Genomic DNA, 20477 nt, shown 5'->3' with positions numbered 1-20477 from the left:
GGAGAGAGTTTCTCCTCTAAATGCTGAGGGAGGGGGGAACAAACGCATTCAATTTACCCCACTACCTTTTTTTAGTGAGACCTTTATGTGAATGAAACGCACACCATTGGAAAGGTTTATCCTTCCTGAAGAGACAGAGACCTAAATAATCCTTCTACGTTAATGAGGAGCCGAACTACGGAGGTTTAAATTGCTGGCTCAGAATTCGAGCAATTGGTCCTGAAGAGGTCAACGCTTTGGCCCTTGTACTTAAAAAAAAATACGAAAATCTTGTATACCACTGTCATTATTGTCAAGAGAAAGTTCAAGTATTTCATCTTTTTTAAACTTACTCTGAGCCATATTTTATGAATAGAAATGTCAGAAATAAAGAAAAGCAGGTGGAATTAAAAAGCAAATAAAAGAAGCAAACGTTTACGCGCCGGTCACACTGGGATGCGTTGGATACCAAACACTCTTTACAAGCGTCTTCTATAGCACAAATCTCGCAATGGACGCAGTTTATTTACCAGCCATAACAACAGACAGTGTTACGAATTGAATTTACTTGGATGGAAAACTTTTCAAAAAACAACAGAAAAAATTCAGAATAAAAAATAATTCATCTGGGGTCTGTCAGACCCAAGGGTGATCACGAAAGGTTAATGTGCTTCCACAAATGTAGACGTAGGAACCGAAGGAGTTAAATCATTATAACTGCAACTTGCAGGAGGGACGACGCCAGAGGGGCAAGGAGGCGAGCGCACCTAGTGACTACTCCTGTCCCCCTACTCAAACTCCTAAAATCTTAAAGCATCCTGTATATGGAATTTTATACGTCAGTATCATAACCAATCTCATGTCAAAAAATTGTATTACCCATACATTTACTATGTAACTCAAGCTTTCTTCTTTGAGCGTCTGAGTATGCAAGTATATTCTGTTTTCCAATTTAGCGCTTTTCCCGCTAAATTTTAGTTATAGGCTAGTTCTTTGTTATGATTGTTAATTTTAAACAGTAAGAATAGGCAACGTTGTTTTTTGAAGAGTTAGCAACATTGTAGATCCAATTCAACTGAAAATAGAACTTTGTCTAGCAAACAATAATAATAGAGTTAGAAGACCTGTTTTCTTTGCATTGGATCAACTTTAGTTAGAAAAAAAGAAAGGTAAAACCTTATTTATTAGTTGTAAATTTTACTTGAAATAAATTTATATGAAAACAACAACAAAACACACACTGTACTGTAATATAAGTCAAACATAATAAAACTATCATTTATTGTGTGAAAAACAGCCGACCCTCTAAAAATGTATGTGTCCTTTGTTTGTCCAATAGCTCGTCGCAGGCAATAACATTACACGAAAATAAAACATCGAGGTCCTTATTTGTAATTTTTTATAATAGGGTGGCCAATTTTTTGAGATATATTGTGTAATTTTCTACCATGCTATGGTCCATCAAAAACTACACTAGCTTCCACTTACTCACACTGTGCTCAACCATAATTTCAGTATGTGTCGTGCAGAATTATTGTACTAGATTGTAAGAGTTTTGTCAAGGAAGGAAGGAAGGGGGAGGTTCATGAAGTCAATTTCATTTCCTTTTAGGACAAGCGTAACTTAGGTATAATATCCAGAAATATTAACTTTTCCACAGTTACTTGCTCAAGGAAAGATTTAAATTCCGAACCTTGAGCTCAACACGATGCGTAAGTCATTAGACGGGACATTAAGTAGCTTTGTGCGATACACATGAGAGATAATGGTCACAGAAGGACACAAATGTTCGCTCCATTATCGCAAGTTGATCCCCAGTACTGCTGCAGATTTTTGCGCTTGATGGTACACAGGTTGTCATTGTTGAATGCAGGTGAGCGACAATCTGGCTCCAGCAAGCGTGGCTGAATAATTCGATGTAGAATTATTTATCGGAGATATTTTAAAAAATCGAAAATTTGGAATATAGCTACAGAAGAATACAGAGGCAAAACTAGGAAAAGAGCAACATGGATCAAAATTAAGCCTACCATATTTTTCTCCAGAAGAATACGGGACACCTTTGACCCCTCTGCACAATTTTCAAACACTACATTTTTTTGGAAACTTTTTGACTGCATTATTTGCAATAGATACAAGGAAGTAACGAATAATCTGTTAAGTTTAAATTTAAATCATTGTCTTGCTCCTCAGGGGAATGCGACGGAATTCGGCTTCCACATGTCGACGTTTCAATACTACTACCCTCATCATCACAAGGAGACGAGAAAACATCTAAGGTTGAATCTGTGTCTTCGTCTCTCAGTGTTGTAGGTGGTGAAGAACATGATGATGATGTCATTTCCTGCCATTTCTTGCGGAATTTTAAGCGAGGACCTGCTTCAGGAATTAACGCTTTAATTGTTTCTTCATCTAACAAATAAAAGCTTTCCTCGTCTATTTTTTCACCTAAAATGAAAACACATACAGTGTGCACAAATGGAAGCTTCGCAACTTAATACACTGCAACTCAAGAGACTGAATCATTAAATTACACCTGTATATCACGAATATTCACAGCTGCTTTTCCCTAGGAAGGTACGGTGGCTACGCGGTTTAGCGATATTTATTATACTATGAAACGTGATGTAGCAGGTACAATATTTTATTTTACAAAAGAAGAGTGCACTTTCAGGAACTTGTTTATGTAGGACGTGGAGGTGCGATCATGAACCGCTTACTTCTGGCGCGAGGAGTCCATGCTACGATCTGGTGGACATCAAGTCCGTGAGTTTTCTGGAGGTTCTGCATTATTTTTAAATATACTAGACAAGCAGAATAGTTGTGCTACAACCTTATTATAACCGCTCCACTCGAAACTAAAACGGTGATTAGCAAATTTGCAATTGCTAGGTTTTTAGGCACCAACGCTATTATGATTAACATTGATAAAAATACTGATAAAGCGTACTGATCACCCGTACATTTTGTCGCTTTTGAACTCAATGTTTAGCAAAAGAAGAAAAAGCACCAGCGCCTGCACAAAAGTTCCTTAAAGACCACTCAGTGGAATGAGGATACAAGGTCGTATCAGTTACCAGACATTATTAACCCACACGCCTTTAGTGTCCACATGCCAAAAGGAAAATATTAGAATGTTCACTGCACCATGAAACAAGATTTAAAACTTACACAGTAAGGATCCTTTACTTAAAAATAATACAGGTACACTCTTATTGTAAAGTTTCAATAACTTACTTATGAAGGAAGAGTCGTGCATTCATGTGTCGCAAAGGATCCCTGGTTCGACCCCAGGCCATGTATATTCTGAGACAACGAGCCCGTGAGCTTTTAAGATTCTCCCGTTTTCTCCAACATTATACAAACTCTATAAATCATATAATCATTCAGTATCATTAATTATCAGTCTGTTTTATCCCAATGGAAATAATTTCTGCGTAAGTATAATGTTCTACACTTTTGTCCGAAGTTAAGTAGACTGTAATAAACGAAAGGGTGGAATAATAAAAATGGAAGGAGACGAAAGAACTCCGATAAAGCCCATTTACACGATGTTTGCCCAGCACAAAGCTCACTAAGCGGAAGCCTGGATCGAACCAGGGACCCCACGAGGTTTGCGCTCTTATCACTCAGCTACCGCAGCCTCTACGGTCATCACTGCATGAAATTAAGTGAAAAATCACTTTTTGGTTAGTAACCAGGGAACAGTTAAGTCACCTGTGAACACAGAAACTGCTTTCAAAAGTATGGCTCATGCAACTGTAATGGGAAGGTAGATTGCAGTGACTACTTAGTACAGATTGTGTGTGGTTCACACATAACCCCGTAGCTGATGTGCCTACATTCTAATGACGCACTCATGGGCTGCCACACATGCCTTTCAGCTTCGCCCTTCACTCAACCGGACTAGAAACAATAGTTCCTTATTCAAACAACCTGGCATATGTACATGTTTGTCTTATGAGCGTATTATACACCTGTATACAGTAGGCACTTAGTAGACGTCATAGTAATGCAATTCCAGTTTGATACATAGGTCTACATCTTTTGGTCTTCAATTATACGTACTAGTATAAAAACTATAAGCTTATCTTCATCCAAATTTTGTCCTCAAAGATAAAAGACTATAGATTATGCAGAGAGTGTGGGAGAGGAATTCAAATGAAACCCACATTTTTTCGTGGAAGTAGAATCCGCTTACCTCATTTCACAGTGTTAAACTACGGTAGACTTCCGAACTATACACATTATATGTTATATTGAAGAAATGAAGCATATTCTTGAGACTCTCAATCGATTCCCAAAAATCACTCTTCGATATCTCTTACCGTTTTTGCTATATGAAAATCAATATTGAAACCGGAAGTAGTGGTAAATTTTTACCACTTCCGATTTGAGCAGAAATATAGAGGTGGGTGTGGTTAATTTCCCTGAGATCCTGAGACAATCTGCGAAAACTGTTTGTCGCTAGCTATCACCGACTTTGAGTTATAAGCATTACTGTTGAAGTCGGAAGTGGTCGATTTCAACCACTTCCGTTTTAAGTATAACATTTGCGAAGAGGATGGAATCTATTCCTGGGACGCTGAATCGATTCCCAAAAACTGCTTGTCGCTATTAGTTTGATTTGTAACCGGAAGTAATCGATTTCTATCACTTCCGGTTTCAGCAGAAGATTGTGGAAGGGGACGGAACCTATTTTTGCAACGTTGAATATATTTCTTAAAACCGCTTTCCGATATATCTTACTGTTTTTACTCTATCTAAATCAGTATTGAAACCGGAAGTAGTAATGAATTTCTACCACTTCCTGTTTTAGTAGAAATATACGGGTGAAGGTGAATTATTTGCTATATATACAGAGACAGAGAGAACAGATTGTTAAAAAATTAGAATAGCATCACTGCAAGAAACCACTTATTTGATCACAGTGTATCGACAGTAACGCAGTTCACTCTTTCGTCTAACAAATCGTACCCATAACCAAATGCCTTTTTGCATGCATTTCCATCTATCCTCTCCTAACTCCAACATAAATGAATCATTTCCGATTTAAATATTGATCGCCATAGATCAGAACCAGATAGCCACAAGCGGTTTCTTAGAATGGATTCAAGATCTCAAGAAGAGGTTTCATTTCAGTTTCAATGTCCATTGCCATAGAACAAAAATGGTAACATAGCGAGAAACGGTTTTTATATTTCAGTGAAATGGAAACAAAGCAACAAAAGTTTTTATTAATTTTTCTACGAATAATAATTTTTATAAATACATTTTTTGAGGCGAGTGAAATTTGATAATGTTGTTATGTTGGTATGTTTGATAACGTCTTTAGTTAAAAAAGAGTTCTTACAAATATCTTACATAGATACTGAAGTGGAAGTATATAGAGTGTGGATATATAATGTTCACTTTTAGTTGTATATATTTGCTTTTGGAAGTGCTGTATGTGTACACTAAGTGCCTGCACTCGCCAAAATAAACCGCTAAGTATGGTGAAAAGATCAAAGTTAGCCTGCACTACCTTTCCTATTTTTTTTCTAGTCTCTTAATGGTGAAAAATGTCAAATTGTTTGGTGTTCATGCTTTATCTGGTTCCTTCTTTTTCTCTGTTGGTGAGACTGTTCTACAACCAAAGAAGCAATTACTTGACGCAATTTTTCACCATTCCATGCATGGAAATATTCATTTTTCCAGAAGCATTTTCTTCCTTGAGTTCATAGTACCCTGGAGGTACACAACAGAGGCTCCTGTTGAATTATTCACCATTTGTTTGGATCCTTTCATTGCGAGGTGACATGCCAAAGATTGAACGGCATATGAACACATACGAATTAGACAAGAACTTCACAGTAGCAGAACACAAGTAACATGTGACGGAAGTGACACCTCAGATGGTGTGGGTGATTGGGAAGTATTGTCAGATTGTTATATTTCAGATTCAGATGATAGTCTGCCATGCGCGGTAAACGTCTCGCCGTTAGTCACTTGTAACCGTCAGTTAGCACTGCAACTTTTGCCCTTCGGTCTGCAAAATATAACGTATCTTGTCGTGCTATAGATGAGTTATTGTTAATACTGAGGGGAGAGGGACTTGACGTTCCTTAGACGTACAGAACTCTGTTTAATGTGGATTACAAATTCGATGTCAAGGACATGCCTCCTGGGAAATTTGTTTATCTCGGGATATGGGAGGAGATGAAGTGAAAATTGTCTGCAGTAATGTTGAGACTCTAACTTCCTTCTCTCTTGTTGTAAATATTGATGACCTTTCGATTCCCAGAAGTTCAAACTGCCACTTGTGGCCTATTCTATGCATTGTCCGAGAAATTGAAGGCTGCACACCATTCCCAGCAGGAAATGGTGAGTCGAAGCCACACACAATCCAGAAGCTTCTGTCTGAATTCACATTGGAATTTCAGCACTTGTCCGCAACAGGTTTGGATGTGCATTCAAAGCTTATTCGGCTACATATTTCTAAGTGTATTTTTGTTTTTGACTCACCTCCCCGTTGTTTCTTCAAGGCCATAAAAGGTCATAAGAGCAAACATGCATGTGAAAAATGTTGTGTGAAAGGAAAATATGTAAATGTTTGCATGATATTCCTTCAGTGTAGTACTCTCTTGAAGGCAGACAAATGTTTTCGTGAATAGTTGGATCCGGGTCACCATAGTGGAACTTTACCACTGATTGATGTAGGTGTAGTTTTGGTTTCTCAGGAGCCATTAGCCTACATGCATTTGACTCTCCTAGGCGTAGTCCGCAAATTACTGAAGCTTGGATGAATGGCAAACCTCTCTTTAAAAACAAACTTCTTTTTCGTGGCAGGAGTGACTTTACTGATAAACTAAGAGATACTGTACCTTGGATTCCTGTTGAATTTGCACGCATCCTCGTGATGCACAGATGTTCGATCATTGGAAGGGTACCGAGCTTCGGCTGTTCTTAATGTATGTAGGACCAGTGGTGTTACGCGGGATCCTCCCGCAATATACTTATGAGCATTTCCTTCTTCTTTCTACAGCAGTGTACATTTTGTGTAGTTTGTATGTTATTAATAACAGGAAACAGTGGTGCGACTATACTCAATGTCTATTGGTGAGGTTTGTAAATGAGTGCAGAAGGTTGTATGGGAGGGAAATGTTGGTATATAACGTCCACAACTTGATCCACATTTCCCATGAATGTCTAAGTCACGGCACTTTAAATACGTTCAGCTGCTTTCCATTCGAGACATATCTGTAAAGACTTAAAAGACTTATTCGGGCTTCTCGTCACCCTCTGGAGCAAGGTTGCTTGAACTAGATCTTCTTGAAGAAAGGTTTGGAAGGAATTCTTCCACAATTGAGGTGGTGGAATGTCATTATGATGACCCGCTAATACAGGGTCTATCTGGTGTACAATATGGTTTACAATATAGGAAGTTGTTAGTTCAAGGTGTCAAAATATCCTCTCGTGAAATTCACGACAGTGTTTTGTATACAAGAAGCGATGACGTTGTATTGATAAAGAACTTTTGTTATTAACTTTTTTTGCCGTTGGCCATGCTTTTGCGAACTACACTCATTTCTTCAAGTACCCGAGTAATTATAGAAATTCTCGTATTTTTAAAGTGAGTGGCTTACTTACTTTGAAAGCTTTTCCAATAGCAGGTGCAGAGAAGTACATTCTGTTGCCGTACACACCAGGCGTATATGTCGATGTATGGACGGGAACATTTGTGGCAATAACCGTCTCGCATTGAACTGAACTTTTCACTTGCTTTTACGTCATGAAGCATTTTTCAACATCTCTGTAGGAAAGAGATATGTGCGTATTTAAGTATACATATCTGTGTGGCCAAGGGATTTAGATATTATGAATAAAATCAAGAAAATTCATAAAAAAGAGTAATATCTAAGGAACTTTTTTCTAAAAGCGCAACATTTTCAAGTGATAAGGTAGACATCTAATAATTAATGTAAACGTCATTATCATGTAATCCACCTTAAGATGCAATTATACATAATATAATCACCCTAACGTGCAGATTGACAAAGTGTGGGCAAAAGGAAAACTGTAAAAATATACAATTAAAAAAAAATAATTTTTAGAACAATGTTAGTTCTATTGGGACATTTACTTTCCTTATGTTCATTCTTGATAATGGAAATTCACAATATTAATGTCTACAATATTACAAAAAGAAAAGGGAAGAAAGCAAGCCTTTGGAAATTTTCAATCTGGACCATCAATGGACATAGGTCAGATCTTTTCTTATATTCCCTACCAAAAAAAAAAAAAAAAAAGAAGCAGCACAATAAGAAAATATTCAGTTTTGAATGGTTCAGCGTATATTCTAAACAACTGTTAAACAATTATCTTGTACACGTATGCAATGTTATGACACTTATATTAATGAATAAAAAAAAATTTAAAGTTGAACAAAGATGAGAATATTTTTTCTTTTTCTATATATATTTTTTAGTTTCACTGATTAGAAATATTTAAAAAAGAAACATAAATATGTCATTCACTCTAATGTTTGCAATATTTCATCACTGTTTTCGCTTTGCGTTTAGGTTCTTTAGGTATTTAGGCTACTTGTTGTTTAGAAAATAAAATGGCGATCGCCATGGCAATGAAAAGGATGAGACGTCACACCATTTCAGTCTATTCTGTCGTAAAGGTAAGAAAGGAAGAAAGTGTAACACTCGTGCATCAGCTGTGAAATAATTTTTTTGTTTGTTTGAACGATCGAAAGTAACTGTGGTGAAAATATTGTCATTTGTAATACATTGGTGCATTTTCCCATATGCATCAATCCATTTCAAATCATCCAATTTTAAACAAAATTGTTGCTCAACATTTTTTTATACAGGGTGGCCCAAATGTAGGTATGCAGTACTGTACTTATCAGTTCATTTCATTTTATATCATTTCTTATTGTTACCTATCAGGTAGACTTAGTTTCTTTATTATTTGTTCTTAATGTCCTTTTACTTATATCTTAAGCTTTGAAGAGCTGAAGCAAATAAACCTATTAACTAGAATGTTATACTTAATCAATGCAGGGGTGTATACCTACTTTTGGGCCACTCGGTATTCCTGATTTTTTTCATCATAAGTTCCCTACAGGTAAATAATCACAAAACACTGTTTGGAAAAAAAATTATATGCCATAATTTTTTTTTCTGGCAGTCATTTTTACAGTGGACGAAAACATTTTAACGTTAATTTTCTTAGGCCAATATCTAAAAAGGGACTCAATGAAAATAACTGAAAATTTTACAGAATGTACTTTGTACAGTCCACAGCATGACACATGAGCATGTAAGTTGATTCCGAAGTCAGCTATTCCAGAATAACAGCACAGGGAATCAACATAACGTCTAAGTGGCACGAATCACGCCAGGAGAAACCTCGGCCTCCTCCCCTGCACAGGTATTTTGAAGTGAAAAAAATCGTCGCTTCACAATAAACTTAGATGCTCATTTAGCAGGTTTTCGCTGCGGACTGTACAAATTCCCCCATCAGGTTGCCGCGGTCAGCAAGAGGGATTGGCGCCGTCGACGGTGGCAGGTCGCCGGCTCCCGTCCGCGGCGGCACGATGATCTACTTTTTCAAAATTGCCGACCTTTTGCCGTGCAACGCTCTTTGCATATCTTTGGTTTCTCACTTGTATATTGAAATGCCCTGCAAAGTTTGATCGTAGATTATATCCTTTTCCATATATTTCACGTGTGAGGTTTTGGTCCTGTGTGGCTCAACACGTATGAACGTTGTGCAAATCCTATTCCGGGATTATAAGGACGTGTGAGCTTTTTCTCCTGTGCGGATTAACATGTGTGTAGCCAATATCGAACGTCATTTAAATGCCTTACCACTTTTTTTTGCATGTCTGGGGTTTTACTCCTGTGTGGATTAACATGTGTGTAGCCAAATGTTAACGCTGAATAAATGCCCTACCACATTCTTTCCATATGTGAGCTTTTTCTCCTGTGTGAATTAACGACTTTAGGCAAACTTGAACGCTTATTAAGTGCCTACCACATTCTTGGCATATGTGAGCTTTTTCTTCTGTGTGAAATAACATGTGTAGCCAAAATTGACCGTTGATTAAATGCCTTACCACACTCTTGGCATGTGTGAATATTTTCTTGTATGGATTAACATGTGTCTAGCCAAATAAGAACGTAGACTAAATCCTTTACCACATATTTGGCAGGTGTAGGATTTCTGTCCAGAGTGGATTAACATATGTGTAGTCAAACTTGAACGTTGATTAAATGCCTTACCACACTCTTGGCATGTGTGAGCTTTCACTCCTGAGTGGATTAACATGTGTCTAGTCAAAATTGAACGTTGATTAAATGCCTTAGAACACTCTTGGCATGTGTGAGGTTTCTCTTCTGAGTGGATTAACATGTGTCTAGCCAAATTTGAACGTCGATTAAATGCCTTACCACACTCCTGGCATGTTTGATTATTTTCTCCTGTGTGGATTAACATGTGTCTAGTCAAATAACGACGAAGACTAAATCCTTTATGACACTCTTGGCATGTGTGAGCTTTTTCTCCTGTGTGGGTTAACATGTGCGTAGCCAAAGTTGAACGTCGATTAAATACCCTACCACAGTGTTGGCATAAGTGAGCTCCTTCTCCAGTGTGGATTAGCATGTGTGTAACCAAATTTGAACGTCGATTAAATGCCTTACCACACTCTTGGCATGTGTGATTATTTTCTCCTGAGTGGATTAACATGTGTGTAGCCAAATAACTACGAAGACTAAATCCTTTACCACACTCTTGGCATGTGTGAGCTTTTTCTCCTGTGTGGGTTAACATGTGCGTAGCCAAAGTTGAACGTCGATTAAATACCCTACCACAGTGTTGGCATAAGTGAGCTGCATCTCCTGTGTGGATTAGCATGTGTGTAGCCAAATTTGAACGTCGATTAAAAGCCTTACCACACTCTTGGCATGTGTGATTATTTTCTCCTGAGTGGATTAACATGTGTGTAGCCAAATAACGACGAAGACTAAATCCTTTACCACACTCTTGGCATGTGTGAGCTTTTTCTCCTGTGTGGGTTAACATGTGCGTAGCCAAAGTTGAACGTCGATTAAATACCCTACCACAGTGTTGGCATAAGTGAGCTCCTTCTCCAGTGTGGATTAGCATGTGCGTAGCCAAATTTGAACGTCGATTAAATGCTCTACCACACTCTTGGCATGTGTGAATATTTTTTTCTGTGTGGATTAACATGTGTCTAGCCAAATAAGAACGTAGACTAAATCCTTTACCACATACTTGGCAGGTGTAGGGTTTCTCTCCAGAGTGGATTAACGTGTGTGTAGTCAAACTTGAACGTTGATTAAATGCCTTACCACACTCTTGGCATCTGTGAGGTTTCTCTCCTGAGTGGATTAACATGTGTCTAGTCAAAATTGAACGTTGACTAAACACCTTACCACACTCGTGGCATGTGTGATTTTTCTCTTCTGAGTGGATTAACATGTGTCTAGCCAAATTTGAACGTCGATTAAATGCCTTACTACACTCTTGGCATGTTTGATTATTTTCTCCTGTGTGGATTAACATGTGTGTAGCCAAATAACGACGTAGTCTAAATCCTTTACCACACACTTTGCATGTGTGAGATTTCTCCCCTTTATGAATTAACATGTGCGTAGCCAAACTTGTACATACACTAAATTCCATTCCACATACTCCGCAGATGTGGGACTTTTCACCTGTATGCACTAACTTACCGCTTGAAAAAGTTGAACTTTGACTAAAGCGTTTATCACTCTTTTGGTACGTATGACACTTTTCATTTTCCTGTGTCAGCATGTGTCTTGACAAACGTGATCGATGAAAACTTTCGCCAAACTGCAGGGAAGTATTCGATTTCTCATAAGAATGAGAAATGGCTTCCTCTAATGTAGTAAACGCATCCTCTTCTCCATGGAAAGCTAATACGTTATCGCGCCTGTAACAAATTCAACAAACAAGGAAATGTGAATGGAGATACTGAGTAAGTAGCAACAAAAAAACGTAATCATTCGCTATATTTCATGAAAAATTACGCTTAATATGTTTTATTACCTGAAATATTGTACAAATATTAAGTGGAGTATCACAAGGAAATTTCCATATCTCTCTATTCTCAAAATAAGAGGCTGTAGTTTGTTTCACTATATCAAATTGACCCATCGTTTATATCGTGGCGGTCTTTGATCAGGTAATGGCAGCTGATTTGAAACAAATGCACAGTATGAGAATTAAATCTGTCTTATCTGTAATTTCGTGTGGAGAGAAACGATCCAAAAGTTTAAGAACGACTCAATTTATTAATATAAACTGTACCGAAAATCATTCACGTATATCATAATAAGAGGAACACGAAAAGCTTTTATAAACGAAGAAAACAAAATAACATATAACTTTCCAAGCTGAGGCAGAGAAACTTAACGTAACCAGACTAAAGACGAATCATTTACAGCGTTGTGATCGTGGTTTAGTGTTCTAGGCGCTTGACTAGTGATCTGGAGGTTCATTGATCGAACACACGTCGAGCATTTTTTTTTTTTTTTTACTTTATAAATTTTGATGGCGATTCATCGGCGATAACACACGGTTTATTACATTCAAGCAATTCCCAGGTCTGATAATCGTAAAAACAGTAACAATCATAGGTTTCTGAAAGTTAATAAGGTGTCTCTTAACAAGAACGGTAAGCACAAAAATAATCAGAATGGTGTTAATGATTGTGATGAGTCAGATCAGGTACAATCGAACGAAAATTCAAACAACAGAGGTAATCGGAAAAGAAAAAATTCCTTTCGTAGAAACAAAAAGGAAAAATTGAACAATAATGGTAGTTCTGAAAGGCACGAAGAAAGTATATGTTTTTGTAATCATGATTCAGTTGTAGATAATAATAACTCTAACGTAAATCAAGGTGAAGTCACTAGTGGTGTGACTAATAGGCCAGCGAATGGTAATTCTCAAACGAAGAATTCACCTCAGACCGGTTACAGTAATGGAAATTTTGTAAATCCTTCGACTATTGGTAATCCTACTGGGTTTAGGCCACAGAGACCGAATTTTATGAATAACACTGCAGGTAATTTTGGGTTTCAAAAAAGATTTCCTCCCCCAAACTAGAAACGTCCTGCCTGAAGAGTGCTCATAGGAGGAAATTAATTCAAACGTGTAGTAATGAGTTAAATAATGCATTCCTTCCAAATGGTCAGACTGTTTTTTTAAAGCTCGATAAAAATTTAATAGATTTAGTACAGTGGGATGATGTTTTCTCATCTGACGAAGAGGAAACTAAAGATTCTTGTAAAAGTAATGTAATTTTATGTGCCACTGATGAAATTCTTGTCAAAATTATGAACGAAAATCTTTATGCTCTGTGCGACTCAGGTGCTTCGGCTAGCTTGTCAAGTTACAATACGTGGAAAAAAATATCTAACATAGTGTCAAACGCTGTATTACAGCCCGCTCCTCAAATTGTTCTAGTAGATTATAGGGGAAAAAGAACAAAATCTGTTAAGGATGAGGTTACCCTCTGTGTAGAAATTGGACCTGTAACTTATGATGTTAGATTTATTGTTGTCAGCGGCCTTAATTGTAATTGTCTGCTAGGCAGAGATTTCTTATCGCTAGCTAATGCAAAATTAGACTTTGGCGAGAAATCTGTTACTGTAGGTTACGACCCTAACACTTATAAGGTACCAATGAAAGAGTATGAGCACAGATCTGGCTGTGACCCCCTTTTAAGTAATGAAAATAAAGGTAAAGTGAAAATACTTACTAGAGAGAGTATTAATAAGGTTAGTTTTCACGTAAAAAATGTGAATTGTGTTGACACTGATTTTGCTATTGAAAGCGAGAACGAAGGTGTAGTCGAACCTGTGCTAGAGTGTCCAATAGTTAAGAATTTAAAAATTCATAAGAAACAGCTGACGCAGGAATGGATGGATAGTTTGTTAGAAAACAGTAAAGCATTTCAACATGTAGAAAAGTATACTATCAATAATGATTTGAATGTATAGCAAATAAAACAAGCACGTTTGAACAAAGCTGCTGAAGTAAATTTTTCGTATCATTTCTACGGGGAAAAAATTCATAAATTGGATGAGGAAATTCAGAAATCACATAATAATGAAAAAGTAAATCAGGATATTTGTAATTTAAGTAAAACTACTTATAGTACCCAAAGTCACTTTCCTTCTGTTAATGAAATCAGAACAAAAGTTCTTGAAATTGAAAATTTATCTAATGTTCAAAAACAGCAATTATATGATTTGTTATTGAAACATAGATTGGTCTTTAGCGATTTTCCAGGTAAATGTAATAAATTTAAATATGCTATTGAAGTTGAAACTGACCAACGAATTGTAAAACGCCAGTACCCAATACCCTTTAAGTATAAAGAAAATATTCAACAACTAATAGCTGAATGGCTAGAATGTGGTGTAGTTGAAAAATGTGTCTCCGTGCATTGTCATCCTTTGTTGTGTGTAGCCAAGAAAATTACTAGTAAGCTTCGTACTGTTGTAGATTTAACTCAGTTGAATAAATTTGTCAAATTAAAGCAATTAAAAATCAATAAGATTGATGATATTCTCATCAAATTCCAAGGAATTCAATTCGTATCTTGTCTAGATTTTGTGGGAAGTTATTTGCAAGTGTGTTTAAGTGAAGAAACTAAACAATACACAGCCTTTTGTCGAAATGGTAAAATGTATCAATATACTCGAGTTCCGTTTGGTTATATAAATGGAGGAGCTGCTTTTATGTTGTGTTTGCAAACTGTCCTTGGGGCAGGTATGTACAAAAAGGTAGTCTCGTATATTGATGATGTTTCAGTAATTTCCATAACTTTTGAATAACAGTTACAATTTTTGGATTAAATATCTCAGAAAGTTTACGAGGCTGGTATGACTTTAAATCCACAAAAGTGTACTTTTTGTAACACGAAATTTAGCTTTTTAGGGTTTGACATTAGTCCGCAAGGCATTACAAAGAATCCCTCTTACGTACAATATATCAAAGACCTTCCAAGACCTAGAAATTTGAAAGAATTGCAAAGAGTTTTAGGTTTACTCCAGTGGCGTGCTAAATTTGTAGAAAGTTTCGCTCAAAAATCTGAACCTTTATTTGGTTTACTTAAGAAAAATAGAAACCGGATTTCAGATCAATCTTGTGAAGATAGTTTCAATCAATTGAAAAATGATTTAGTTCAAGAGGTGATCCTTGCACATCCTTTGTTAGATCACGATTTTTGTTTAATTACTGACTGCAGTTCAGTTGGTTTAGGAAATATTATTTTTCAAGAAGTAGATGGTAAAAAACATATTTTAGGATTTTATAGTAGAACGTTGAAGTCTGCAGAGAAAAATTACACAGTGACTGAAAGTGAATGTCTTTCAATTGTAGTCCCGCTTATACGTTGGTCTCAATTGTTGTATGGAACACATGTAAAAATTTATACGGATTAAAATTCGTTGGTAAATTTACACAAAATGAGACAGTGGAATTCTAGACTTGCTCGTTCGAGCTTGCAAATTCAGGGATTTGACGTACAAATTGTGTATATTAAAGGCCGAGATAATCAAGCTAGCGATGCGTTATCACGTATCATTTTGTTTCCTGAGGTTGAAAAGTATGAAGTTAATAAGTACGAAGTATTGCCTTCTTGTTTTAAACATTTGTTTGTTCAAGATTTAATCAGTAAAAAAAGAGTATGAAAATATCATGAAGTATTTAGAGAATCCCAATCATCATTATGTTAAAGTTAAGAATCGTAATATTGGTGAGTTTTACAAAATTGAAAATGGAATTTTGTTGAAACGCAGTTACCATTTTCTTAATCAATGGAAAATTTGTAATCCTCCTTCACTTGTGAACGATGTAATTCAAAATTATCATGAACAAGGGCATTTTCGTTTCGAAAAGGTTTTAGGTTTTATAAGTGATTGTTATTATTGGAAATCTATGCGTATGGATATCAGCAATTATTTGCGTGACTGTGTTGTGTGTAAACGTACGAAAATTGAAACTTCGCCACCAGCTAGACTTTTACAAACTGTAGCCGTAAAGAATGTAAGAGACATGGTCTCAATTGATTTGTTAGGACATTATCCACCTTCTCATATTGGAAATAAATTTGCATTATCAATTTTAGATGTATTTAGCAGATATTACACAATGTTCCCAATCAGAAACGCAACGACCAAATGTGTTTTAAGATGTTTAGAATATTACCATTTTCTAACCATGGGAATTCCAAAATCCATATTGGTGGATAATGGTGGATGTTTTGTATCGGCAAAATTTAAATCTAATATGGAAGAATATGGTATTAAAATTCACTAAGAGAAAACTCCTTACCATCCTAAGAGCTTAATTGTAGAAAGAATCCATAGGGAGACGAATAGGTTGTTCAAATTACTGTGTAACGAAGAACATACTTCTTGAAAGAGATACATCCCTCGAATTGTCATTTTGTTAAATTATTCTGTGCGTAATAGTTTAGGTGTCAGCCCTCCTAGCCTTCATCTAAATGTAAAAGCAAATTACTCTGTGTTGAAGCATTTTGGCATTGTAACAAACGAGAGCTATGATGAAAATGAACCTGTAAATTGGGAAAATAAACTCATAATGGCTGACTATCGCAAAAGTGAAAAAGTTAGAAAACGAAACGAGAAATATAATGCATCCCAAGAAAGAAAATATAAAATAAAAGAAAACGATTTGGTATTCTTGTTACAATCACATTTGTTTCCTATATTGAGAAATGGAGGTTCATGCTCAAGAAATGATCTCTGGGAATGTAAAAAGTCGACTTGCCTGAAAGAAATGAGTGCAGCTATGAAATGAATTTATGTATGGAACTCTACAATTAATGAACATCCATTTGTTGGTTAAAATCAGGGCTCGAATTACCGGGGGGATGAGGGGGATTTTCCCCCTCAATCACATTTTGTTCCCCCCAAAGAAGTCAGCTGAAGTATCCCCACCAGAGATGCTCGCTTTCCCCCTCAAACTATGCTTAGTATAACTCCAAATTTCACTGATTTTTATTTCTTGTAAATTTAATCTTGTAGCTGTATTTCGAAATGATCGATGTAAACTGTTCAGTTTTAGTCATTTCTACTTACCACCTAATTACCCACTATTTTCAACGTTGTTTAGTAGAACTATGTTATTATGACTACGGTTGTTACTTGCAACTGTACTTTCGTACCCTTCAGTTCGTCATCGTTTGTGAATTTGAATGTACTAATTGCGTATAATAAAGCCACATATAGATTTATAAATGTTCTTAGCGGTTGGCCAAGAAGAAGTAAACAAATAGCTTCTTCTACCATACTTGGCGAAGTTCGGATATGTCATATTCATCCTCTATATGTGTATCGATTATCATCTTATTTTAATTTTTGTTATAACATGTTATTTCATTTTCCAGTGTACTCTTTGTTAGCACATGGTCTTCATTCCCTAGTAGGTTGTGTGTATGCAACTCAAAAGTTGCATTTAATTTGTGATAATTAGCATAGTAATGACTGCTTTTACAGTTTACAGAAATGAACTTTTGAAACTGTACTCAAAATCTGAGATATAGGTATTCTCTCGTAAGTATATGTTAACGTACACGCTGGGGGATACGCTCCTAGTGAGCACACATGTTAATGAAGGTGATTTTTAAGTGAATAAGCTAATGATTCAAGATTTGTTTTAGCATTTGTTAATACGACTGGTTCTCCGTGTCATTGTCCGTGTCTGTATAAGCATTTCAACTGGAGCGGTTTTTTTTTTTTTAAGTTAACCCTTCATTTTTCAATTTTTGCGCTGTACAGTTTGCTGTCCACGCAATTAATGTTGTCTGAAAAACTTCAGTGTAATGTTTTGCTTTATTTGAATAACGTAGCCCATAGTGAATCAACTCATCTTCAACCTAACAGTAAAGTAATTTTTAAGTGTTGACTTTCTGTGCCTATCACGGAATCAATATTTGGAGAAAAAAGTCGTGATGAGCACAGCTTTAGCGGGAAGTAGAAGCACAAGCTCAAAATTTGAATTGAGAGATTTTAAATATGTGGCCTTCGATTTGACCTTGATGTGAGAAATCGGGACCAGTAACAATCCACTTCTTATTTGATAGGATAATATCTAGATTTTCTTTTTTTAAAAAAAAAGTCCGGTTTAACTGATAATTTTAGTGGTTTTCACTAGACTGAAGTAGGTTTCTTTTCGCAACCTGTATGTATTAATGCAAAGTGGAAGCTTTCAATATAAGTGGAAAAATTAACATATGCTTGTGATCATGGCTATCGCTCGAGCCGAATTATTAACTAAATAAACCTTAGAGAGCTACGGGGACAAGAGTGAGTACAACATTAAAACACGTTCAGAAAGGTTTAGCGGGGTGTGTGTATGTCAGACAATATATATATGCATAGTTATTGTCGGCAGATTTATTAAATTAATAAATCTCCTATTTATTACAGATGTCACACACACACACACACACACATATATATATATATATATATATATATATATATATATATATATATATATATATATATATATATATATATATATATATATATGGGGGGTAAGGCATTTATTGTCTCATTTTGAAATTTGAACCTTCAGACTATGTCCTTTGGCCTAATTTTATCCCCCCAATATAGATTATCTAATTCGCACACTGGTTAAAATATTGTTTATCTTGTATTTTGCTTATATCTTTCGAAGCCCTCCTGAAAAATGAGGATAGACCCATTTGAGCTAAATCCTAAGTAAAAACCCAAACGCCCATAGTTTTTGTTCTAATATAATAAATTCCATGTTTAAATTTGGAAAATTTTAGGATAACTACCATTCTCACGATTTATTTTACATAAGTCTCTCTATAAATAAAACAATATCGTCGAGCACCCATATTTTAAATATGTGCAACAATTAGTGAGAAATGTGTAATCAATAATACTGAAATATATATTTTATCAAAGTATGAACTACATATGATTTGTATGAGTGGTATCGATCTTATTATTATTTTTAAATGGTATACAGCTAGTCTATGTGCGCCATGGAATTTCCAAATTGTAGGTAACTAACTTACGTTCGAGATATCTCCCATATCTAAATATTTCTCGTAAAGTATTGCTTTTAACCAACGAAGTTTCGGAACGCATGTAACCGTATTAGCAATCTGAGCCAATTAGTACGGTATATGTAAAATTGAACATTACCTTTCCGGCCGAACTGAGTTTAAACTTTTTGTTGTTAGTTGTTGGGAATCATTAGAGTACGACACGCAAGTCTCCTGAACCACTATTTTTCTTAGCGTTTCTATATTTTCAAATGCAGGATCATCTTCTACTGCTAATTCTAATTTCACCCTATCAACGTGTAGTTTCACATCCAAAGAACACATAGTTGTATCCTTGTCCATTGTTTCCTCTCCTTCCGTTGTAGATAATATTAACTCTTTGTTGTCAGTCATCAGTTCGTAGGTCCACCCTTTCCCTTCGAGTGGATCTTCCTGAGGTAAGTCAAAGGGAAATTCTTCTTTGCACATCAATTCAAACTTAACAGACGCCTCACCAGCCATTGTGAATTCAAATGTAATAAGAATTTAACACTGTTCTTATACTTCCCTTATATTTTATGTTGCCAGTGTTAATGAAATGATTTACAAGAACGTTCACAAAAGCAACTTTATATTTCCAATCTTCTTCTTGTGAAGTTGCTTAATTCCTTAGCCACGACACTCTCCCGGCAGCATATTTGCGGATCCCAAACGTTTTAGCATATGAGATTGCTATTTTATAATCTTATTGGACAAGTATATATCACGTCATGAATAAGAATCCTTGGCTGAATCATGACTCACAAAACGATTATGTTTTGTTTTTTCTCTGGACCCATGTGCTACGCTTCCGCAAAATAAACATAGAGAAGTTTCCTGTAATTGTTATGACAAAAAAAGTAATATAGGTTATGTGTGTTGTGGTATGCCGTCTTGTATCTCGGATCTAAATGTTGTAGATAATGTAAGTTGCCCAAGTAATACTCCTCTACTAAAAGCAGTAGATATAACTACCGGTAATGTTCCTAACCAAAAAGTAGAAGACGTAAGTGAGTCCAAAAATATCAATCTCCAAATCCTACACCACAACGTCCAAGGATTAGGAAATAAAATAATCGAATTAAAAATAATTTTGGAAAATGAATTAAGTAAAACTGATGTCTTGTGTATATCGGAGCACTGGCTGAATAAAAAAGAAATAGAAACAATTTCATTCACAGGTTTTAAACTATCTGCGTACTATTGTAGGGAAAATATATCCCATGGCGGTATTGCCATATTTGTCAAAGAGGACTTTCGTATCAAAATTCTAAGGAATACCCTTACATTGAATGTTGAAAAAACTTTCGAATCTGTAGCACTTGAATTTTGCGATCATAATTTAATACTTATCTGT

The 20477-nt window shown here is 35.9% G+C and overlaps 1 protein-coding gene across 1 annotated transcript; it reads right to left on the bottom strand.

Annotated features, from left to right (window-relative positions):
• Positions 1 to 8007: 8007 nt before the first annotated feature.
• LOC145690865 (uncharacterized) lies at positions 8008 to 19920 on the bottom strand. The gene is made up of 2 exons (XM_081766258.1): positions 19242 to 19920; positions 8008 to 11953 (listed from the first exon to the last, which is right to left on the bottom strand). The coding sequence occupies exons 1-2, from the start codon at positions 19601 to 19603 to the stop codon at positions 10087 to 10089; spliced, it is 2229 nt and encodes a 742-aa protein (XP_081622384.1). The 5' UTR covers positions 19604 to 19920; the 3' UTR covers positions 8008 to 10086.
• Between the last annotated feature and the right edge of the window lie 557 nt (positions 19921 to 20477).

Source organism: Thermobia domestica, chromosome 7 (genome assembly GCF_964235325.1).
Source record: "Thermobia domestica chromosome 7, izTheDome1.hap1.1, whole genome shotgun sequence".
Classification (NCBI taxonomy): domain Eukaryota; kingdom Metazoa; phylum Arthropoda; class Insecta; order Zygentoma; family Lepismatidae; genus Thermobia; species Thermobia domestica.
The sequence above is the reverse complement of the archived record's forward strand: the minus strand, read 5'-3'. Positions and strand labels throughout refer to the sequence as shown.